We start from the raw sequence: 17284 nt of genomic DNA on the forward strand, positions 1-17284 counted from the left end.
AAATTATTCTATAATTTAACATAAATTGTTGTTGCAGTGTACTTATTAATTTGTTATTTTCATTCTTTAAAAGTCACCAGAAGTACAGGAAACAAGTCTCTGAAACTGAGAGACAGAAGCCTGCTTTGGTTTCAAAGTCTTTGTGAATTGTTGAGGTATCAAAGTTAGGGAGTATGGCATCAGTGTGACTCTAAGAAACACAAAACAGCATACAAAAAAACAAGGAAAAGACAAAAGACAATTCAAAAGGGTTTTGCACATAAGTCATTCACTCTTTATTTTCCACAGGAAACATGAGCTATTTGTTTTTGAACACATGAGTTTGTATTCCCTGATTTTAAAAAGGGGATGGGTACAGAAATGCATCAGTACTTTATGTGAAACACTGATAAAAGTAGTGCAGATGAATCATAGCTGCAGCCGTTCAGATGTCACTTCACGGATCCATCTGGACATTTTTTCCGTGATTGGATCGGGGCACATTTAGGACACTTCTTTTCCACAAAGCAACGTTTGTGAAAGCAGGCCCTGCACACTGTAAAACAAGAGGCAAAATGAATACAGTTGATCATTTTATAACTACAATAATCATGTCCCTGCTTACAAAGCAGGAAGTAAGATGTAGTATGAGTGCCAGATTTTTGCCTAAGGAGGCGACTGGGGGGTGGATGTGCCAAACAAATTCAGGACTTTTGCCCAGGAGACCGGGGTTCAAAATAAAAGTTAACAACACTGATAGATCACCTTTTAAATTGACTTGCAAACTTGGCCGTTTCCAGACTTGTTGTGTGTTTGTCAACTTGTGAATTTAGGTTCAATATTCACTCTCATTTAGCTCTGTTTGGTCTCCACAAACTCCCGAGTAAGGATCTTTGGGCAGATTTTCTAATTACCCACCTCCCAATAACATATGGAAGCTTAGTTCTGGAAATAAGCCCGTTTCTAATTGATGTTATTGCTGCCCTTTTGCCTCTATCAGTCTTATATTTTGCATATCTCATTCAGGGTATTGCAAGCCTGGTGACCCCACCTAAGTCACTGGGAATTGTTTATCTACTTTTAAGAAATTTTGAAACTACTTTTACGTTGGGTTGGCTTGGTTGGAAACTTAGACTTAGTCATACATTCAAATCTCCAGTTAGATTCTAACCCTGACCCCTAACCCTAATCTCCAGTTAGATTCTAACCCTGACCCCTAACCCTAATCTCCAGTTAGATTCTAACCCTGACCCCTAACCCTAATCTCCAGTTAGATTCTAACCCTGACCCCTAACCCTAATCTCCAGTTAGCTTTTAGCACTGACTTAATGTAGGGCCCTATGGAATCTGTCTTATAGCGTTTTTAAATTCTCAATTTCACGAATCCGTCTGTCTCGTTATCACAGAAACTATTGGGATTTTCATTAACGCTGCAATCAGTCTGTGACTGTCCCCAGCTGGGCCCTCATTGGAAAAAAACAGCACTAGCCACCGGGCTAAACAACCTTTCTAGGGGGGATCCCTGTCCTTTACTCTAAAAGTAACAAGCATGTGTCAGTGCTTACCTGGACAGCGCTTACATGTGTCATTCTGAAGAGGAAAGATGATGTCTCTTTCTCTGCAGAACTCACAGATAAAACCTCTGGCCAGACACAACTGTGTGAAGAAAGTCAGGAAGATGGTTCACATCAGACAGGTTTGATTCCACAGTGAGTGCACGGACAACAGCCTCTCAAACAACAAACAAAGATGTGATCTTTTACACCTGAGAATCTCTATTTGCTGCAGAAGGCCATGAAATACATAATGTGTTTATGTGTATAGTGAATACCATTGCGTATGGTTTCACTGGCCCTGAACTAAGCTAAGCGCTAAAGAGGAAACATTTCTGATCTCCAACTGGCTGATTCGAGATAGGCAGCAGAGGTTTCTGGACCTATCGCTGGGATTGCTATGGAAAAAGTACACAGGGCAATACACTGGTAAGAGCACATGATGTTTAACCAAGTATCCAGCTAACTTAAATAGCTCACATTACTGTATTGTGTGAGTTAACGTCATTTATTATTGTATGTGGCGTTTTCATTTGCCAGGTGCAAATGTTTCACCAAAACAATTTCCTTCACGAGACTATTTTTGCAGAGCCACCATCTCTCCATATAGAGCTTAGCACCTCTCGAGTCAATTGTGATTGGGTTAAAGAAATTTCTCCTATCTCAGAATGCATCTGTGGTGTAGCCAGACCTTAGTCCACAGGGCTGTAGAGATAGAGCTGGCAATGCAAGACTACTGTTATTAATAATAGGAGAAAAGAAAGGAAACAAGGGTAGAAAATGAGAAAAGAGAGATTGGGTACAGAGACAGTGAGAAAGGCAGGGTTACAGAGAAAATGATGAAGATGATGGTGGGATGTGCAGAGTGAGGGAGGAGGAGCATCAGAGTCCAACAGGGACTGAGAGGGAGGAGGGGATGAAGAGAATGTGAGAGAGATAATTCAGTTACATGACTCAGGTTAGTTCAGAAAGCTGCCAGAGCTGCAGCTATCTGCAGATCTCTGCAGATGGAGGTTGAGGACGGAGCCCAGCTCTGCTTTCCACAGTTCCCAAACACCTCCTGCAGGAAGCCCTTGTCTCCTTGGCCTGAAACAGTTACCATTATGCTGTACTCCATCTCTCTGATCACTGTAGCTCTCAACCTGCTCATCATCATGTCTATCTCCCACTTCAGGCAGATATTAGCTTCTCAGCTTCTCTCTACAGGATTTATAACTTACAAATGTGAACAGCTGCTGTACATTTAGAATAATTGTCTTTTAGCTAGTACTGAATAATGTTGCTCCAAATGTCTGACTTTGATACCAGAGACTGTTGTTCATGTCCACTCTCTTACCAATGTTAAGCATTGTTTCTGTCCAATGTGACGTCAACCATGTAATTTTAACTGTCTACACTTAAACATATGGTAACTACTGATGTGTTGGATTGGAAAATATTCAAACTCGTGGATTTTTATTTTCAATTTGAATACTGGTTTAGGTTGTTTTGTCACTCTTGTTGGTTTAATGGTCCTTTTCTCTTTCCCTCCAGGCAGCTCCACACACCCACCAACATCCTCCTCCTCTCTCTGGCTGTCTCAGACCTTCTAGTGGGCCTCGTGCTGATGCCTGTAGAAGTTCCCCGAAAAACATCCTGCTGGTTTTTTGGTGACTTTGTGTGTGCTACCTATATTATTCTTTCAGGCATCATTCCCTCTGCCTCAATTGGTGACATAGTGCTCATATCAGTTGACCGTTATGTGGCTATTTGTGACCCTCTGCATTACACCACTAAAGTCACCGGGGGGAGAGTTAAACTCTGTGTTTGTCTGTGTTGGCTCTATTCTGTCTCCTACAGCTTTCTCTATTTAAAAGATCTCCCGACTCAACCAGGGAGTTATAAATCCTGCTATGGAGAATGTGTGTTTGTCATTACAAATAACTCAGGGACTGACTTCCACAAGCGACAGCAGTCGGCGGGGACGAGGCAGCCGGCAGCTGCCTTCAACCTCCTACCTAACAGTCGGCTCTATCGCCTAGTTTTTATTATACTAATAAAGTGTTTTTAAAACCAAAGATACATTTTTACGTGTAAGTAAGTATTAGCCTCACGCTAATTTATCAAGACTAGGCCTACCGGCTAAACTAACGCTAGCTTCATGGCAACCTCTACACCTGGCGAGTCCCCACTCCCCCTCAGGATTTCCTCGTTGTTCAATAATACAAACAAAGAAATTGCTGACCTCAGGGAAGATGTTCGTCGGCTTTCCGAGGACTTAAAAACCAAAGATGCTTTGTTAACCGCCTGCTTGGACGTGGCTCATAATCAGTCGCTCCGGATCTCATCTCTCTCGGCGGCCTTCCAGGATACCGCGCCATGGGACCCAGCTGCCTGCCCACGCCCATCGTCCTGCTCGACACCGGTTATCAAGCCACCCTGGACTGAGGTGGTTTGCGGCCGAAAGAGAGCCTCGGGTAGGGCTCCATCGCCTCCTGCCCTCAGCCTCTCCAACCGCTTCAATGCTTTGTCGGAGTCGGAGCCGGTGGTGGCCAGTGCGGCTCACCGGGCTCGCCCCGCTTCAAAGCAGACTGACCAGCCGTCGTCACGGAAGACGATTGCTACCGCGCGGCGAAAGCTTCTGAGGGATGCGGTAGTCAGACGGTCCGGTGGCCTACACTGCCTGGATCGGCCAAATGACAACGTTCCTCAAAAACAATCTCCACAACCGAACGGTAAGCATTCTTCCTCTTCTTTTCCTTGTCCATCTGAAACCGACACTGACTGTTTTGCTCCCGTCACCGGCTACCCACACCCCCCCCACTCCTCGTCCGCTCTTCCCCCTAACCACAGTAATTATTGGGGACTCCATCACTAGAGACCTACGGTTTCATAATGCTGTCACACACTGTTTTCCCGGAGCCAAAGTTGCAGACATCCTGGCTAAAGTTATGGACCTGATACCCTCATTTCCGACCTCTATCAAACGCATCGTGGTCCATTGTGGACATAACGACATGTCCACTCGGATTCAGGAGTGTGAGCGCACAAGGCGAGACTTTACCACTCTCATTGAGGCTTTAAAAAGCACTGGGAAGTCGGTTTTTATTTCGGGCCCACTTCCATCTCTAGGTCGCGGATCAGGCCTCTTTAGCAGACTACTCTCCCTTAACACCTGGCTCCAGCTCACATGCAGTATTCACAGGATAGGTTTTATTGACAACTTCAATCTGTTTTGGGAACGTGGCTCCCTGTTCAGCAGGGATGGGATTCATCCCAATACACGCGGAAGCCAGATGCTACGTGGAAATTTGCACCACGCCGTGCATACCCAGACCTCTGATTGACTGTTTACATCCCGTAAACACTCCCACAAGCACACTGACCAGACACACTCTCCCAAAGTCAATAATCAGAGATACAGCGCTATACGCCCCTCTGTGCTCCCTTCAGAGCAATCACCCATTCATAATCCCATAACCACCGTGTCTGTCCCCCGACTGAGACCGTTTAAACCAAACGCTAACAAAAGAGGTGCTATACTAAACAACCTAATTGGAATTAAAACAACCACTGCAACGATAGAACAGAATAGGAAAATCAAATGTGGACTATTAAATATTAGATCTCTGTCATCGAAAGCATTATTGGTAAACGAATTGATATCAGATAACCACATTGACTTATTCTGCCTCACCGAAACCTGGCTGGGCCATGACGAATATGTTAGTTTAAACGAAGCCACTCCTCCCAGTCATAATAATACCCAAATTCCACGAGGCTCAGGCCGAGGAGGGGGAGTTGCAGCCATATTTGACTCGAGCCTGTTAATTAATCCTAAACCTAAACTAAATTATAACTCGTTTGAAAGCCTTGTTCTTAATCTTCAACACCCAACATGGAAAACAGTACAGCCAATTATATTCGTTGTTGTTTACCGAGCACCAGGTCCATATTCTGAGTTTTTATCTGAATTCTCAGAGTTTTTATCATGCATAGTCCTTCAATCAGACAAAGTACTTATTGTAGGTGATTTTAATATCCATGTGGACATTGAGAGCAATAGCCTTAGTACTGCTTTCAATTCACTGCTAGATTCTATTGGTTTCAGTCAGAGGGTGCATAAGGCCACGCACTGTTTTAACCACACCCTCGACCTTGTGCTAGAATATGGCATCAAAATTGACGATTTAATAGTATTTCCGCAGAATCCTTTATTATCAGACCATTTTTTAATAACTTTCGAATTCCTACTACCAGACTATACGAAATTAAATAAAAGTTTCTACACTAGATGCTTATCTGACAGTGCTATAGCTAAATTTAAGGAAGCTATTCCAACAGCACTTAACTCAATGTCATGCCTTAATATAACAGAGGACTGTTATGTTAACTCTAGTCCCTCCCAACTTGATAACTTTGTAGACGCTGCTACGGCCTGCCTACGGACTACTTTAGACTCGGTTGCTCCTCTCAAAAAGAAGATGATGAAGGAAAGGAAACTAGCACCTTGGTATAACTCCCAAACTCGCAAATTAAAACAAATCTCACGAAAACTTGAAAGTAAATGGCGTTCCACCAAACTGGAAGAATCTCGTGTGGATTGGCAAGATAGTCTAAAAAATTATAGGAGGGCCCTCAGAAATGCCAGATCAGACTATTACTCAACACTAATAGAAGAAAATAAGAACAACCCAAGGTTTCTTTTCAGCACTGTAGCCAGGCTGACAGATAGTCACAGCTCTATTGAGCCATCTATTCCTATAGCTCTGAGCAGTGATGACTTCATGACCTTTTTTAATGATAAAATTATAACAATTAGAGAAAAAATTCATCACCTTCTGCCCACAGCTTCCAACGACTCACCATTGGGCGCAGGAGGGCTAGAGAGAACGATAAGACCTGATACTTATTTAGACGGCTTTTATCCTTTAGACCTCCAACAATTAATGTTAAGGGTCTCTTCAGCTAAGCCAACTACCTGTCTCTTAGACCCCATTCCAACGAAGCTACTTAAAGAAGCACTACCCGTGGTCAACACCACATTACTAGATACGATCAATATGTCCTTATTAACGGGTCACGTACCGCAGTCTTTTAAAGTAGCTGTGATAAAACCTATTCTGAAAAAACCCACCCTCGACCCTGAGGTCTTAGCCAACTATAGACCTATATCTAACCTCCCGTTTCTCTCCAAATCCTTGAGAAGGTAGTCGCTAATCAATTGTGTGACTTTCTGCATAGAAATAGTCTATTTGAAGACTTTCAGTCAGGATTTAGAATGCATCATAGCACAGAGACGGCACTGGTGAAAATCACTAACGACCTTCTAACTGCTGCTGACAAAGGACTTGTCTCCGTACTTGTCTTATTAGATCTTAGTGCTGCATTCGACACTGTTGACCATACCATCCTCTTACAGAGACTGGAACATTTAGTTGGCATTAAAGGAATCGCACTAAGCTGGTTTAAGTCCTATTTTTCTGAGCGATCCCAATTTGTTAATATTAACGATAAACCATCCAAATACGCTAAAGTTAGCCATGGCGTTCCTCAAGGCTCAGTGCTTGGACCAATTCTATTCTCTTTATATATGCTTCCTCTAGGCAATATTATTAGGAAACACTCAATTAACTTTCACTGTTACGCAGACGACACCCAATTATATCTGTCAATCAAGCCAGACGAAAGCGGTCAGTTAGCTAAACTTCAAGCGTGCATTAAAGATATAAAATCCTGGATGACCCACAATTTTCTGATGTTGAACTCAAACAAAACGGAAGTTATTGTGCTGGGACCCAAGCACCACCGAACTTCATTATCTAAATATATAGCTACCCTAGATGGTATTGCCCTGGCCTCCAGCACTACTGTCAGAAATCTAGGAGTCATTTTTGACCAGGATCTATCCTTTAACGCCCACTTAAAACAAACCTCAAGAACAGCCTTTTTCCATCTTCGTAACATTGCCAAAATCAGGAACATCCTGTCTCAAAACGATGCTGAAAAACTAGTCCATGCATTCGTAACTTCCCGGCTGGACTACTGTAATTCTTTACTATCAGGCTGCTCAAATAAGTCCCTCAAGACCCTCCAGCTGATCCAGAATGCTGCAGCACGTGTTCTGACAAGAACTAACAAAAGAGATCACATTTCTCCTGTATTAGCTTCTCTGCATTGGCTTCCTGTAAAATCCAGGATTGAATTTAAAATCCTTCTCCTGACCTACAAAGCACTAAATGGTCAAGCACCATCATACATAGAAGAGCTTTTAGTACCTTATTGTCCCACTAGAGCACTGCGCTCCCAGAACTCAGAGCTACTTGTGGTTCCTAGAGTCTCTAAAAGTAGAATGGGAGCCAGAGCCTTCAGCTACCAGGCCCCTCTCCTGTGGAACCAGCTCCCAACTTGGGTTCGGGGGGCAGACACCGTCGCCACATTTAAGAATAAACTGAAAACCATCATCTTTGATAAAGCTTATAGTTAGGGAGTGAGGAGTTGCAGCATAGTAGAGTAGAGTAGAGGGAGGCAGGAAGTACAAGCCCGTTCCGGCAGGGGAGAGTACGAGCCCGGTCCAGGGCCCCTCTCTTTAGCCTGCCTCTCTTAGTTATACTATTATAACTCTAGACTGCTGTGGGAAGCTCCTTCCAAGGACACAATGAGCCGCTCCCTCTTCTCTCTTTTCACTTGTCTCCTTTTGTGTGCATCTTAGTCCCAGAAATGCCTGTTACTAACCTAGCTCTGGGGAGTTTTCTCCCCGGAGTCCCTTTGTTTCTTCTTCACCCAGAACATCGCCTTGGAATTGGGTGGCACCTACACCGGGGTCCTGGGTGCAGCTGACGCTATGGACTTACTACACCCTGCTACGCTCTGCGTTTCCCCGCAGTGTCCGACTGCGTCCTGCTGCGTCCAACCGCGTCCACCCAGGCTGCTGTGCCACACTACACCCCGTAACGCCCTGCTGTGCCCTACTATGACATGAACTACTATGACTACCATTGTGATCACTGCTTCACTATCTTTATTATGACTATTATTGCCACCATTCACCACTCCCCCAACTGGTGCCGTCAGACACCGCCTACCAAGAGTCTGGGTCTGTCCGAGGTTTCTTCCTAACAAAAAAAGGGAGTTTTTCCTTGCCACTGTCGCTATAGCTACTGCTAATGCTTGCTCTTGAGGCAACCACTGTAATAGTTGGGGCTTCGTAAAGTACAGAGTTTGGTCTAGACCTACTCTATCTGTAAAGTGTCTCGAGATATCTCTTGTTATGATTTGATACTATAAATAAAATTGAATTGAATTGAATTGACTGTTGAGCTTGTTTTGAACTTTATTGTTCCAGTTATTCTCATCATAGCTCTGTATCTGAGAGTATTTGCCGTGGCTGTGTCTCAGGCTCGTGCCATGCGCTCTCACATTACAGCTGTCACACTCCAGCTTTCAGTGACTCCAAAGGCAAAGAAATCAGAGCTGAAAGCAGCCAGGAATCTTGGTGTTCTTGTAGTTGTGTTCCTACTATGTTTCTGCCCATATTACTTGGTCTCTCTTGTAGGTGACAACTTGGTCAATGCTTCATCTGCATCCTATGTTCTCTTTGTGTTCTATTGTAACTCTTGTCTAAACCCTGTGATCTATGCCTTGTTTTACCCCTGGTTTAGAAAAGCAGTTAAACTCATTGTTACTCTTCAGATACTGCAGCCTGGCTCCTGTGAGACCAACATGATGTAGAGAGGCTGTAGAGAGACTGAGATCAGACTTGGTCTAAGGATAAATGAATGAATATGTTCCTGCTGTTCAGTGAGTCAAATATCAAATAGAGAAAGTGAAGATATGTTTTCCTGTCTTCAAGTCTAAATTGTGTATGAACAACAATTGAAAGGCCTGTGCTTCAGCTTCTGTTTGTTGTGTATTTGTTTTGCTCTGATGCTGCTGCATTTAAAGAAAGAGTCATAAGCACCATATACTGTTCCTATAAAACACCCATTAAATTCACACATGTATGACACATATCTTTTTTTTCCTAGGGAACCTTTTTTTCTTTGTGATAGGAAACATTTCAACCCAACACAACAAAAGAGCTACTAAAGCTTTGTAGTCATGTCACTATGTTTGTTTAAAGCATCATCCAAGTAATATTTGTCCATTTAGTTGCAAACAGAAAGTACAGGCCTGCCTGGCTCCTGTTTGACGTAGAAAAGATGCCCCTGAACAGCCACACTTCCCCATCAAGTATAGAAAAACATCAGCTGTGAACTGTAATCCCTTTATAACATTTATTGTCTTTATGACACTATGAAGTCTCTTTTGCTTGTTAAACAACAGATTATTTTAAAAAACAGGATTATCTCCAGTTCATCAGATCATTGCAGTCACATTTCCAGAGAAACATGTAATCATAGGACAGAGAACGTTTCACAAATTATGTATAGTGTAATCGGTTGCAATTTAAAATCAGTTTTTTTTAGAAAAATGATCAGAATTATTGTCATTCATTTGTTACATAGCATAGTGATTTGTTGTAAAGTGACATATGATAAACAATATTCACAATGTAATATTGTGTCTTTTTATCGATTTTTCACACTGATGTATTGAAGAGATAATAATGACATGTTGAAAACTCCAGAACAAAAACAGAACTACACTGTAAAAAAAAAAAGTTATTTCACTGGAATTCACTGTATAATTTTACGGATTTTTTCCGTTTTTTCTACATTAAGTGTTAATGCCAGAAAAATACAGAAAAATACTTTTATTTAAAAAAAAACCCATTAAATTAAGGTTTTAGTCTGTAAATTGATATAATGAGATAATATAGTTGTTTAACAGGATAATTCCATTGCTTAACGGTCTTGAAAGTCAAATTACATTGAATTTTATGTAAAAAGACAAAAAAAAAACCCATAATTTTACGGTGTGTAAAATTGAGGCCTCTTTCTGGTTTTTTACTGTTAAACCTTAAATTTAATGTAAAGAAACGTTAAAAAACAATCGTGAAAAAACGGTAAAAAGTCTGGCAGCAAAAGTTGCCAAACACTTACCGTGAAATGACAGTAAAAAACCTTATGTTTTTCTACAAAGAATTTATTTTTAAAATACAGATATCTACTGTACATTTTCTGTATTTTCACAGTCCAACTACTGTAGATTTCAAAAGAATTGTAATCAAAAAACATATTTAGAATGTTAAACAAATGTATAAATCTGTACAAACACTGAAAAATATTGCAAAATACCTTAAAATTACATAATTTAAATGAAAACTGCTGTTTTCATACGGTTTTCTTTGGTAAATTCATAAGATTATTCAATCCATCCACAAGAACTCCCTGTTAAAGTACAGATTCCTGGATGTAAAACACATAAAAATTATGTAAAATGACTTTCAAATACCCTCCTTTAGGCGTTTATTTTATGATTATCCAATCTATTTACGGTAAATTCCTGTTTAATACTGTGTTTTTACTGTACAAAAAAGAGAAGATAATGGGATAATACCTTCCAGAAACATTGTAATAATAGTCATTACTTTATATAAACAATATTTGAGAGTATTTACAAGCAACTCTCCAATATATCTACATACTTTTACCATTAATGTATGTTGTTTACTTTAAATAAACATTCATTTATAGTTATTTACATGTCAAATTTATGTAAAATTACCCTATTTGACAGCCCATTAATAGTATCTTAAAAGCTTTAGGCATTTATTTTACATGATTATCCAATCAATTTACTGTAAATTCCTGTTTAATACTGGTTTTCTACTGTACAAAAAACAATATGTGATAATAACTTGCAGAACCATTATTTTATAGTCATTACTTTATATAAACGTTACAATCAACTCTTCATTATGTCTACAGGCTTTTCCCCATAAATGTATAAGGGTTTACTTTATATAAACAATATTGTATAGTGTTAAAAAGAAACTATCTAATATACTGTACTTTAATCATTAATATATCAGGTTTACTTCATACAAACAATACTTTATAGTGATTAAAAGCAACTATTCAATATATCTACAGACTTATCCCATTAATGTACTGTGTGTTTACTTTGTAAAAATAATTGACAATATTTACAATTAACTATCCAATATATGCATCAGAGACTCTTCAGAGGGTAAATATTGGTATAATGTAGGGTCCATTTTAGCTTATTCAATGTGGTCTCATACTGTGTGTTAGTGTTTTAATCGCTGTCAAACTTCATCCTGGCCAGTGTCTCTTAATGCAAGTCTACTAAATTCTAGCAATAGAGGAGGACTTGTATTTAGCTTTGCAGTTATTTGAAGAGGGGTTAACAGAGGTACTGAGACAGGTAGGACCAGCCATACCCGTTTAATGCATTGAATGAGGCTGACATGAACCCTCACTGCATGGCCTCAACAACTCCACAGCAAAAACCCACAAGCAATTGTTCTCAATTATAGTTGGATCAATGTAATTATATTAGAAACTACACTACTATTTTGCAAGCAGTAAAACAACTTGGCAGCACACAAGCTTAAAAAGCTATAGGACTACTGCACCAAATCACCACTGGTGACAAAGATGCTGTATTTAGATCTGTCTTTGTAAAAATAAACATTCTTTCACCTAAATATTTGTGGAAACAAAGCCATAGCTTCAGTTACGGGAATGCATAAGAGACAAGAGTCAACCTAAACTACAGGCCTTGGATGTACATGATGTCTATTTTAGTCCAAGTCTGTGATATGCTCATCACTATATAATCATGTTTTGGTCTGGCAAATTAGTTGACAAAAGAATCGTGCAGCCACAGTTCACATCACATAGGCCCACAACCCTATAGGCCTACAGGATGACGATACAGTACACAGAGAGCCAGGCAGCCTCTGAAATTACACTACAATTTCCATTGACTTGCAATGGTTACACAGGCATTGATGCACATATTGGGCAATGTGTGTTTCATTAAGGTGTAACATTAATAAGTTAAATGGATTGCCTGTGCCACAGCTATGCTACACTTTTATAAGGGGTGGAAAATCAATATTAATGCTCTGAAACTGAAAACTCAGAGTTTCCATCTCAGGGTAAATCAACTCAGATAAAAAATAAAAAATACATTGGTATGTGTGTGTGTGTGTGTGTGTATACTATAATTTTACTTTTTTAACTGTCTAGTGTGTAATTGTGTGTTGTTCATACTATAAAATGATTTATTGTTTGTCTTTGTTGAATAATACAGAAGACAAAGCTTAAAAAAATAATCGAATCGAAATCGCAATATTTGGGAAAAAAATCGCAATTAGATTATTTTCAAAAATCGTTCAGCCCTAATGTTTAATATTACTGAGTTAACTGTCTGATAACAGGCTATGCTACACGTTTAATATTACAGAGTTAACTGTCTGATAACAGGCTATGCTACATGCTTAATATTACAGAGTTAACTGTCTGATAACAGGCTATGCTACACGTTTAATATTACCGAGTTAACTGTCTGATAACAGGCTATGCTACATGTTTAATATTACTGAGTTAACTGTCTGATAACAGGCTATGCTACATGTTTAATATTACCGAGTTAACTGTCTGATAACAGGCTATGCTACATGCTTAATATTACAGAGTTAACTGTCTGATAACAGGCTATGCTACACGTTTAATATTACCGAGTTAACTGTCTGATAACAGGCTATGCTACATGTTTAATATTACTGAGTTAACTGTCTGATAACAGGCTATGCTACATGTTTAATATTACAGAGTTAACTGTCTGATAACAGGCTATGCTACACGTTTAATATTACCGAGTTAACTGTCTGATAACAGGCTATGCTACATGTTTAATATTACTGAGTTATAGGTCGGATAACAGGCTATGCTACATGTTTAATATTACAGAGTTAACTGTCTGATAACAGGCTATGCTACATGTTTAATATTACAGAGTTAACTGTCTGATAACAGGCTATGCTACACGTTTAATATTACCGAGTTAATTGTCTGATAACAGGCTATGCTACATGTTCAATATTACTGAGTTAACTGTCTGATAACAGGCTATGCTACATGTTTAATATTACCGAGTTAACTGTCTGATAACAGGCTATGCTACATGTTTAATATTACTGAGTTATAGGTCGGATAACAGGCTATGCTACATGTTTAATATTACAGAGTTAACTGTCTGATAACAGGCTATGTTAAAATGGTTGAAAAAACAGAAATGTAAACAGAAATGGTCTCTTTAGTCTAGGCTATGTGCTTCAGGAAAGTGCGCGCAGATTCAAATAATTGAATGTTGCACAATCATTGGCTGAATCATACTGGGCAGAGACGATCTTGACCAATGATATTGTTTGACTTCATGGGGGGCTGTGCTAACGTCAAACTCATCTCGACGCAGAGACAGTGTGGATAATAATGTAACGCAGGAGTCAGGACTTCTCCACGATGATTCACATTCAGCTTTCACTTAAGGTAAAGTAATACTTTTCTTTTTATGTACATGCAGTTTCCTCACGAGATATCAACTGGACACGAGTTAAGATAACACTTGCATACGTTTCACAATTTTAAAATGTCAGCAGGGATAACGTTAGCATTTGCCGTTTATGTGCCTTTTCAAAGTGTGTCTGGCGTTAGCTAACGTTACATTAAGACTGTCCTTATGTAATGTTAGCCTTGAATGTGAACCATGCACCAATCGTAATTTTAGCTAGCTAGCTAGCTAAATATATAACAGTTAACTAGACAGTTAGACAGTTTAGCAGGTCAGCTTGATTTGCTGGGTACTAGCTAATACTAGTATTGAAGAAACGTTATAACGCTCCGTTGCTCCTAACGCTAGTAGTTAACATTACTGTTAACTAACCGGTAACCCGCCGTTTAACGTTACCACCTAGCTAGGTTATGCCTCAAGTTTACATAAGATATCTCAGCTGACTAACTTTACGTTGGTTCTACTTTATGAACGGTGAACCACACGTTGTAACAATAACAAGTTACAACTTGACATTAAACGGAGCGTCTGCTTTGTGGACCACAACATCTTAATTTGAACGTGATCGTTATTTTCACTCATGATTCAGTGTGTCCAACTTAACATTACCATTCTGTCTTTCCAGAGAGAATATTTCCATTCCCGCTTTCCACATAAAAATAAATGGACAGGGAATTGAACAAACTCCACAAATAAATCTATGTATACTACTGTTACAGTAATGTTCAAATCTCACCCTAATTCTTTAATCCTTGTTTAGGCAAGATGGAAGAAAGAATACCAAGATACGAAGATCAAGAAGATAAAGAATGCTAAAGTAAATAGATGTTCACCCTACAGTATCACACGTTATCATCTGTACCTTACCACATCTTTCTCACCCATGTTATGGCTCTCATTCTGTGTTCAGTTTGACAAGGATCAACAGACCAGACAGCTCTCCCACAGCCAGCCTGAGAACCTGCTTTACGGTCTGAATAGCCTGGGTGAAGTTGAAGACTCGTGCATCAGATGGCTGAGAAAAGGATAGCCCAGAGCAAGAGGGAGCCCAGCAGAGGCTAAGAAGGAGGCAGCAAAGGAGTTCACAAACACACATACAGCTAATGGAGGTACCGAATGACGGGTCCATTTCAGAAAGCAGGTTTAGTGAAAACTCTGAGTTTGTTAACCCTGAGATGAGGGTAATTCTGGGTTTTCCGTTTCAGAAAGAGAGGTAACCTAACCTCGGACTCTGTGAACCTAACCTAGTCGGGAACAGGTTTTCTTCTTTCAGTCTCCTCCCTCTGACACAGCTCTCTTTCATTTCATCATTCATAATTGCAGTCTGTATCAGGCACATTTTAGCGCAGTTTGTTATCGGCATGAATAAAAAAACAGGGTTGGTTTATTAACCATGTTAGGCAGATTATAAAACGTTTTTTTTTCTCAAAACATGCAATGTCCTTTTGTCGACGATCCCGGTGATGTAGAAGCTGTATTACTTTGCAGGGAGTTAAACATACGTCAGGAGATGATATTGAGGCCCCGACGCATTTTAATTTCCAGATAAATACCTATTTGAGCGGTACCGTTTTTTTCTTCCCAGTCTATCAGTTATGTAGCTTACATAACCTTATCATCCTCATATCACTAACGTCACCCATCGTGGACATGCTCTACATCCCAGCACATTATTTGTGTCACATTAAATTTTTTTGCAAACAACAGTTTTCTTTATAACATTGGTGATGCGGAGCATATTGGTAAAGCTACTGTAGCAAAGCGCCGTCAGAAGAGTGTGACTCACTCTGAAACGTTTTTTAAACGTTTGTGTAGTGTTCCCTGGACACAAACCAGTAAGAGCCATTAAAAAAGAGTTCCACAGTATTGCAGGTGAATGATGTAAACCCTTTGAAATATAAGATTATGAATTATAGTTCTGTTGATGATGGTGCTGCAGCCTCAGAATGGGATTAGTAGGCCTAGGACTTTTATAGATTATAGGTTCAATACCATTTCACCAGTAATATTATACTTATGATTAAATATGATATACACTATATAGGAACTAACGCATTTACTCTAGCAGCAATTTTCTCCCACGCAAATTCTCTCTTTTAAAGCAGCCGCTGTGTTGCTTTTTTAACTAAATACATGTTCAAACTCGCTGTATGTGCAGTATTTCTGCCCACCAGTTTGTTTGTGGTTGTTACCATGGTGAATCGTAGTATCATGGCTCCATTCATGCTGCCTGAAACTGAAAACTCAGAGTTTCCCATCTCAGGGTAAATCAACTCAGATATCAGGGTTACACTCAGAGTTTGTTAAACCTCCTTCCTGAAATGGGCCCCTGCATTGTTAACGGTTGCTTTACCTGGTCTGTGCTTGTAAATAAAACAAACCGGATTTGGATTTGTAACATTGTTACACCCCTTTTTGTTGGTACAGCCTTACTTGAGTCTAAACACAGTGACTTGGGACTTGTTCAAGACGGTGAAGGTTAAGATTTGTGACTTGCACATGTATGACTTAAGACCGTTACACACTGGGGCGTGACGAATAAGCGACGCCAATATGCAAAATAATCGCCTGTGAATATTTCACATCAAAACTATTCACACCGGCAGCGATGCAAATTTGTGACAGTTTTCAATAAAAGGTTTGGATATACACGCCAGCTCATCTACAATGTCAGTAGGACAGATGCTGAAGAGAGCGAGAAAGTGACGGAAGATGTGGTGTGAGCGGACGAGAAAGAGAGAGCAGTCGGAGCAGAGGAGAGTTAACGTTTAGTGGTGAAGATATGAAGTGATTGTACAGCAGCTAGATTCTGCAGTTTGACAACAAATAAATGCAGCGGATCTTCAGTGAATGGATTGGACAATGCTGTAAAATGTCAGCAGAAAACATTATATATTTATTGCGTGTAAAAGTAGTTGATGCAATTGCACTTTTACATAGCCCTTTTGGTTTTTGTACATTCAAAACCCCATTTACTAATGAGGAAGTTGTGAACATATATTGGTTAGTAATAGTAATTACTGTCAAATAATGTTTATGAAATAAATCCCATGCACTTATAAGAAAAGTCTGTAGATATATTGGTGTTGCTTGTTATTACTGTCAAATGAAGTTTATATAAAATAAACATGTATGTACATATAATGGAGAGTTGCTTGTTATTACTGTCAAATAATGTTTATATAAAGTAAACCCCCTACTTCAATGAGGAAAAGTCTGTAGATATACCAGACAGTTGCTTTTAAGTTACTATAAAACAATGTTTATATAAAGTAACCTCATATATT

The 17284-nt window shown here is 39.7% G+C and overlaps 1 protein-coding gene across 1 annotated transcript; it reads left to right on the plus strand.

Moving 5' to 3' along the window:
- The first annotated feature begins 2468 nt into the window (after nucleotides 1-2468).
- LOC116040344 (trace amine-associated receptor 7a-like) lies at nucleotides 2469-9662 on the plus strand. The gene is made up of 3 exons (XM_035998812.1): nucleotides 2469-2706; nucleotides 3066-3489; nucleotides 8832-9662. Exons 1-3 carry the CDS (start codon nucleotides 2540-2542, stop codon nucleotides 9240-9242), a joined length of 1002 nt encoding a protein of 333 aa, XP_035854705.1. The 5' UTR covers nucleotides 2469-2539; the 3' UTR covers nucleotides 9243-9662.
- Nucleotides 9663-17284: the final 7622 nt, after the last annotated feature.

The sequence above is a fragment of the Sander lucioperca genome, chromosome 24 (assembly GCF_008315115.2).
Source record: "Sander lucioperca isolate FBNREF2018 chromosome 24, SLUC_FBN_1.2, whole genome shotgun sequence".
NCBI lineage: Eukaryota > Metazoa > Chordata > Actinopteri > Perciformes > Percidae > Sander > Sander lucioperca.

Coding starts and splice junctions, on each gene's coding strand:
- LOC116040344 (XM_035998812.1), top strand. CDS start 2,540: ATGGAGGTTGAGGACGGAGCCCAGCTCTGCTTTCCACAGTTCCCAAAC. Junction 2,707..3,065: donor ATGTCTATCTCCCACTTCAG/GCAGATATTAGC, acceptor CTTTCCCTCCAG/GCAGCTCCACACACCCACCA. Junction 3,490..8,831: donor TCCACAAGCGACAGCAGTCG/GCGGGGACGAGG, acceptor TTGACTGTTGAG/CTTGTTTTGAACTTTATTGT.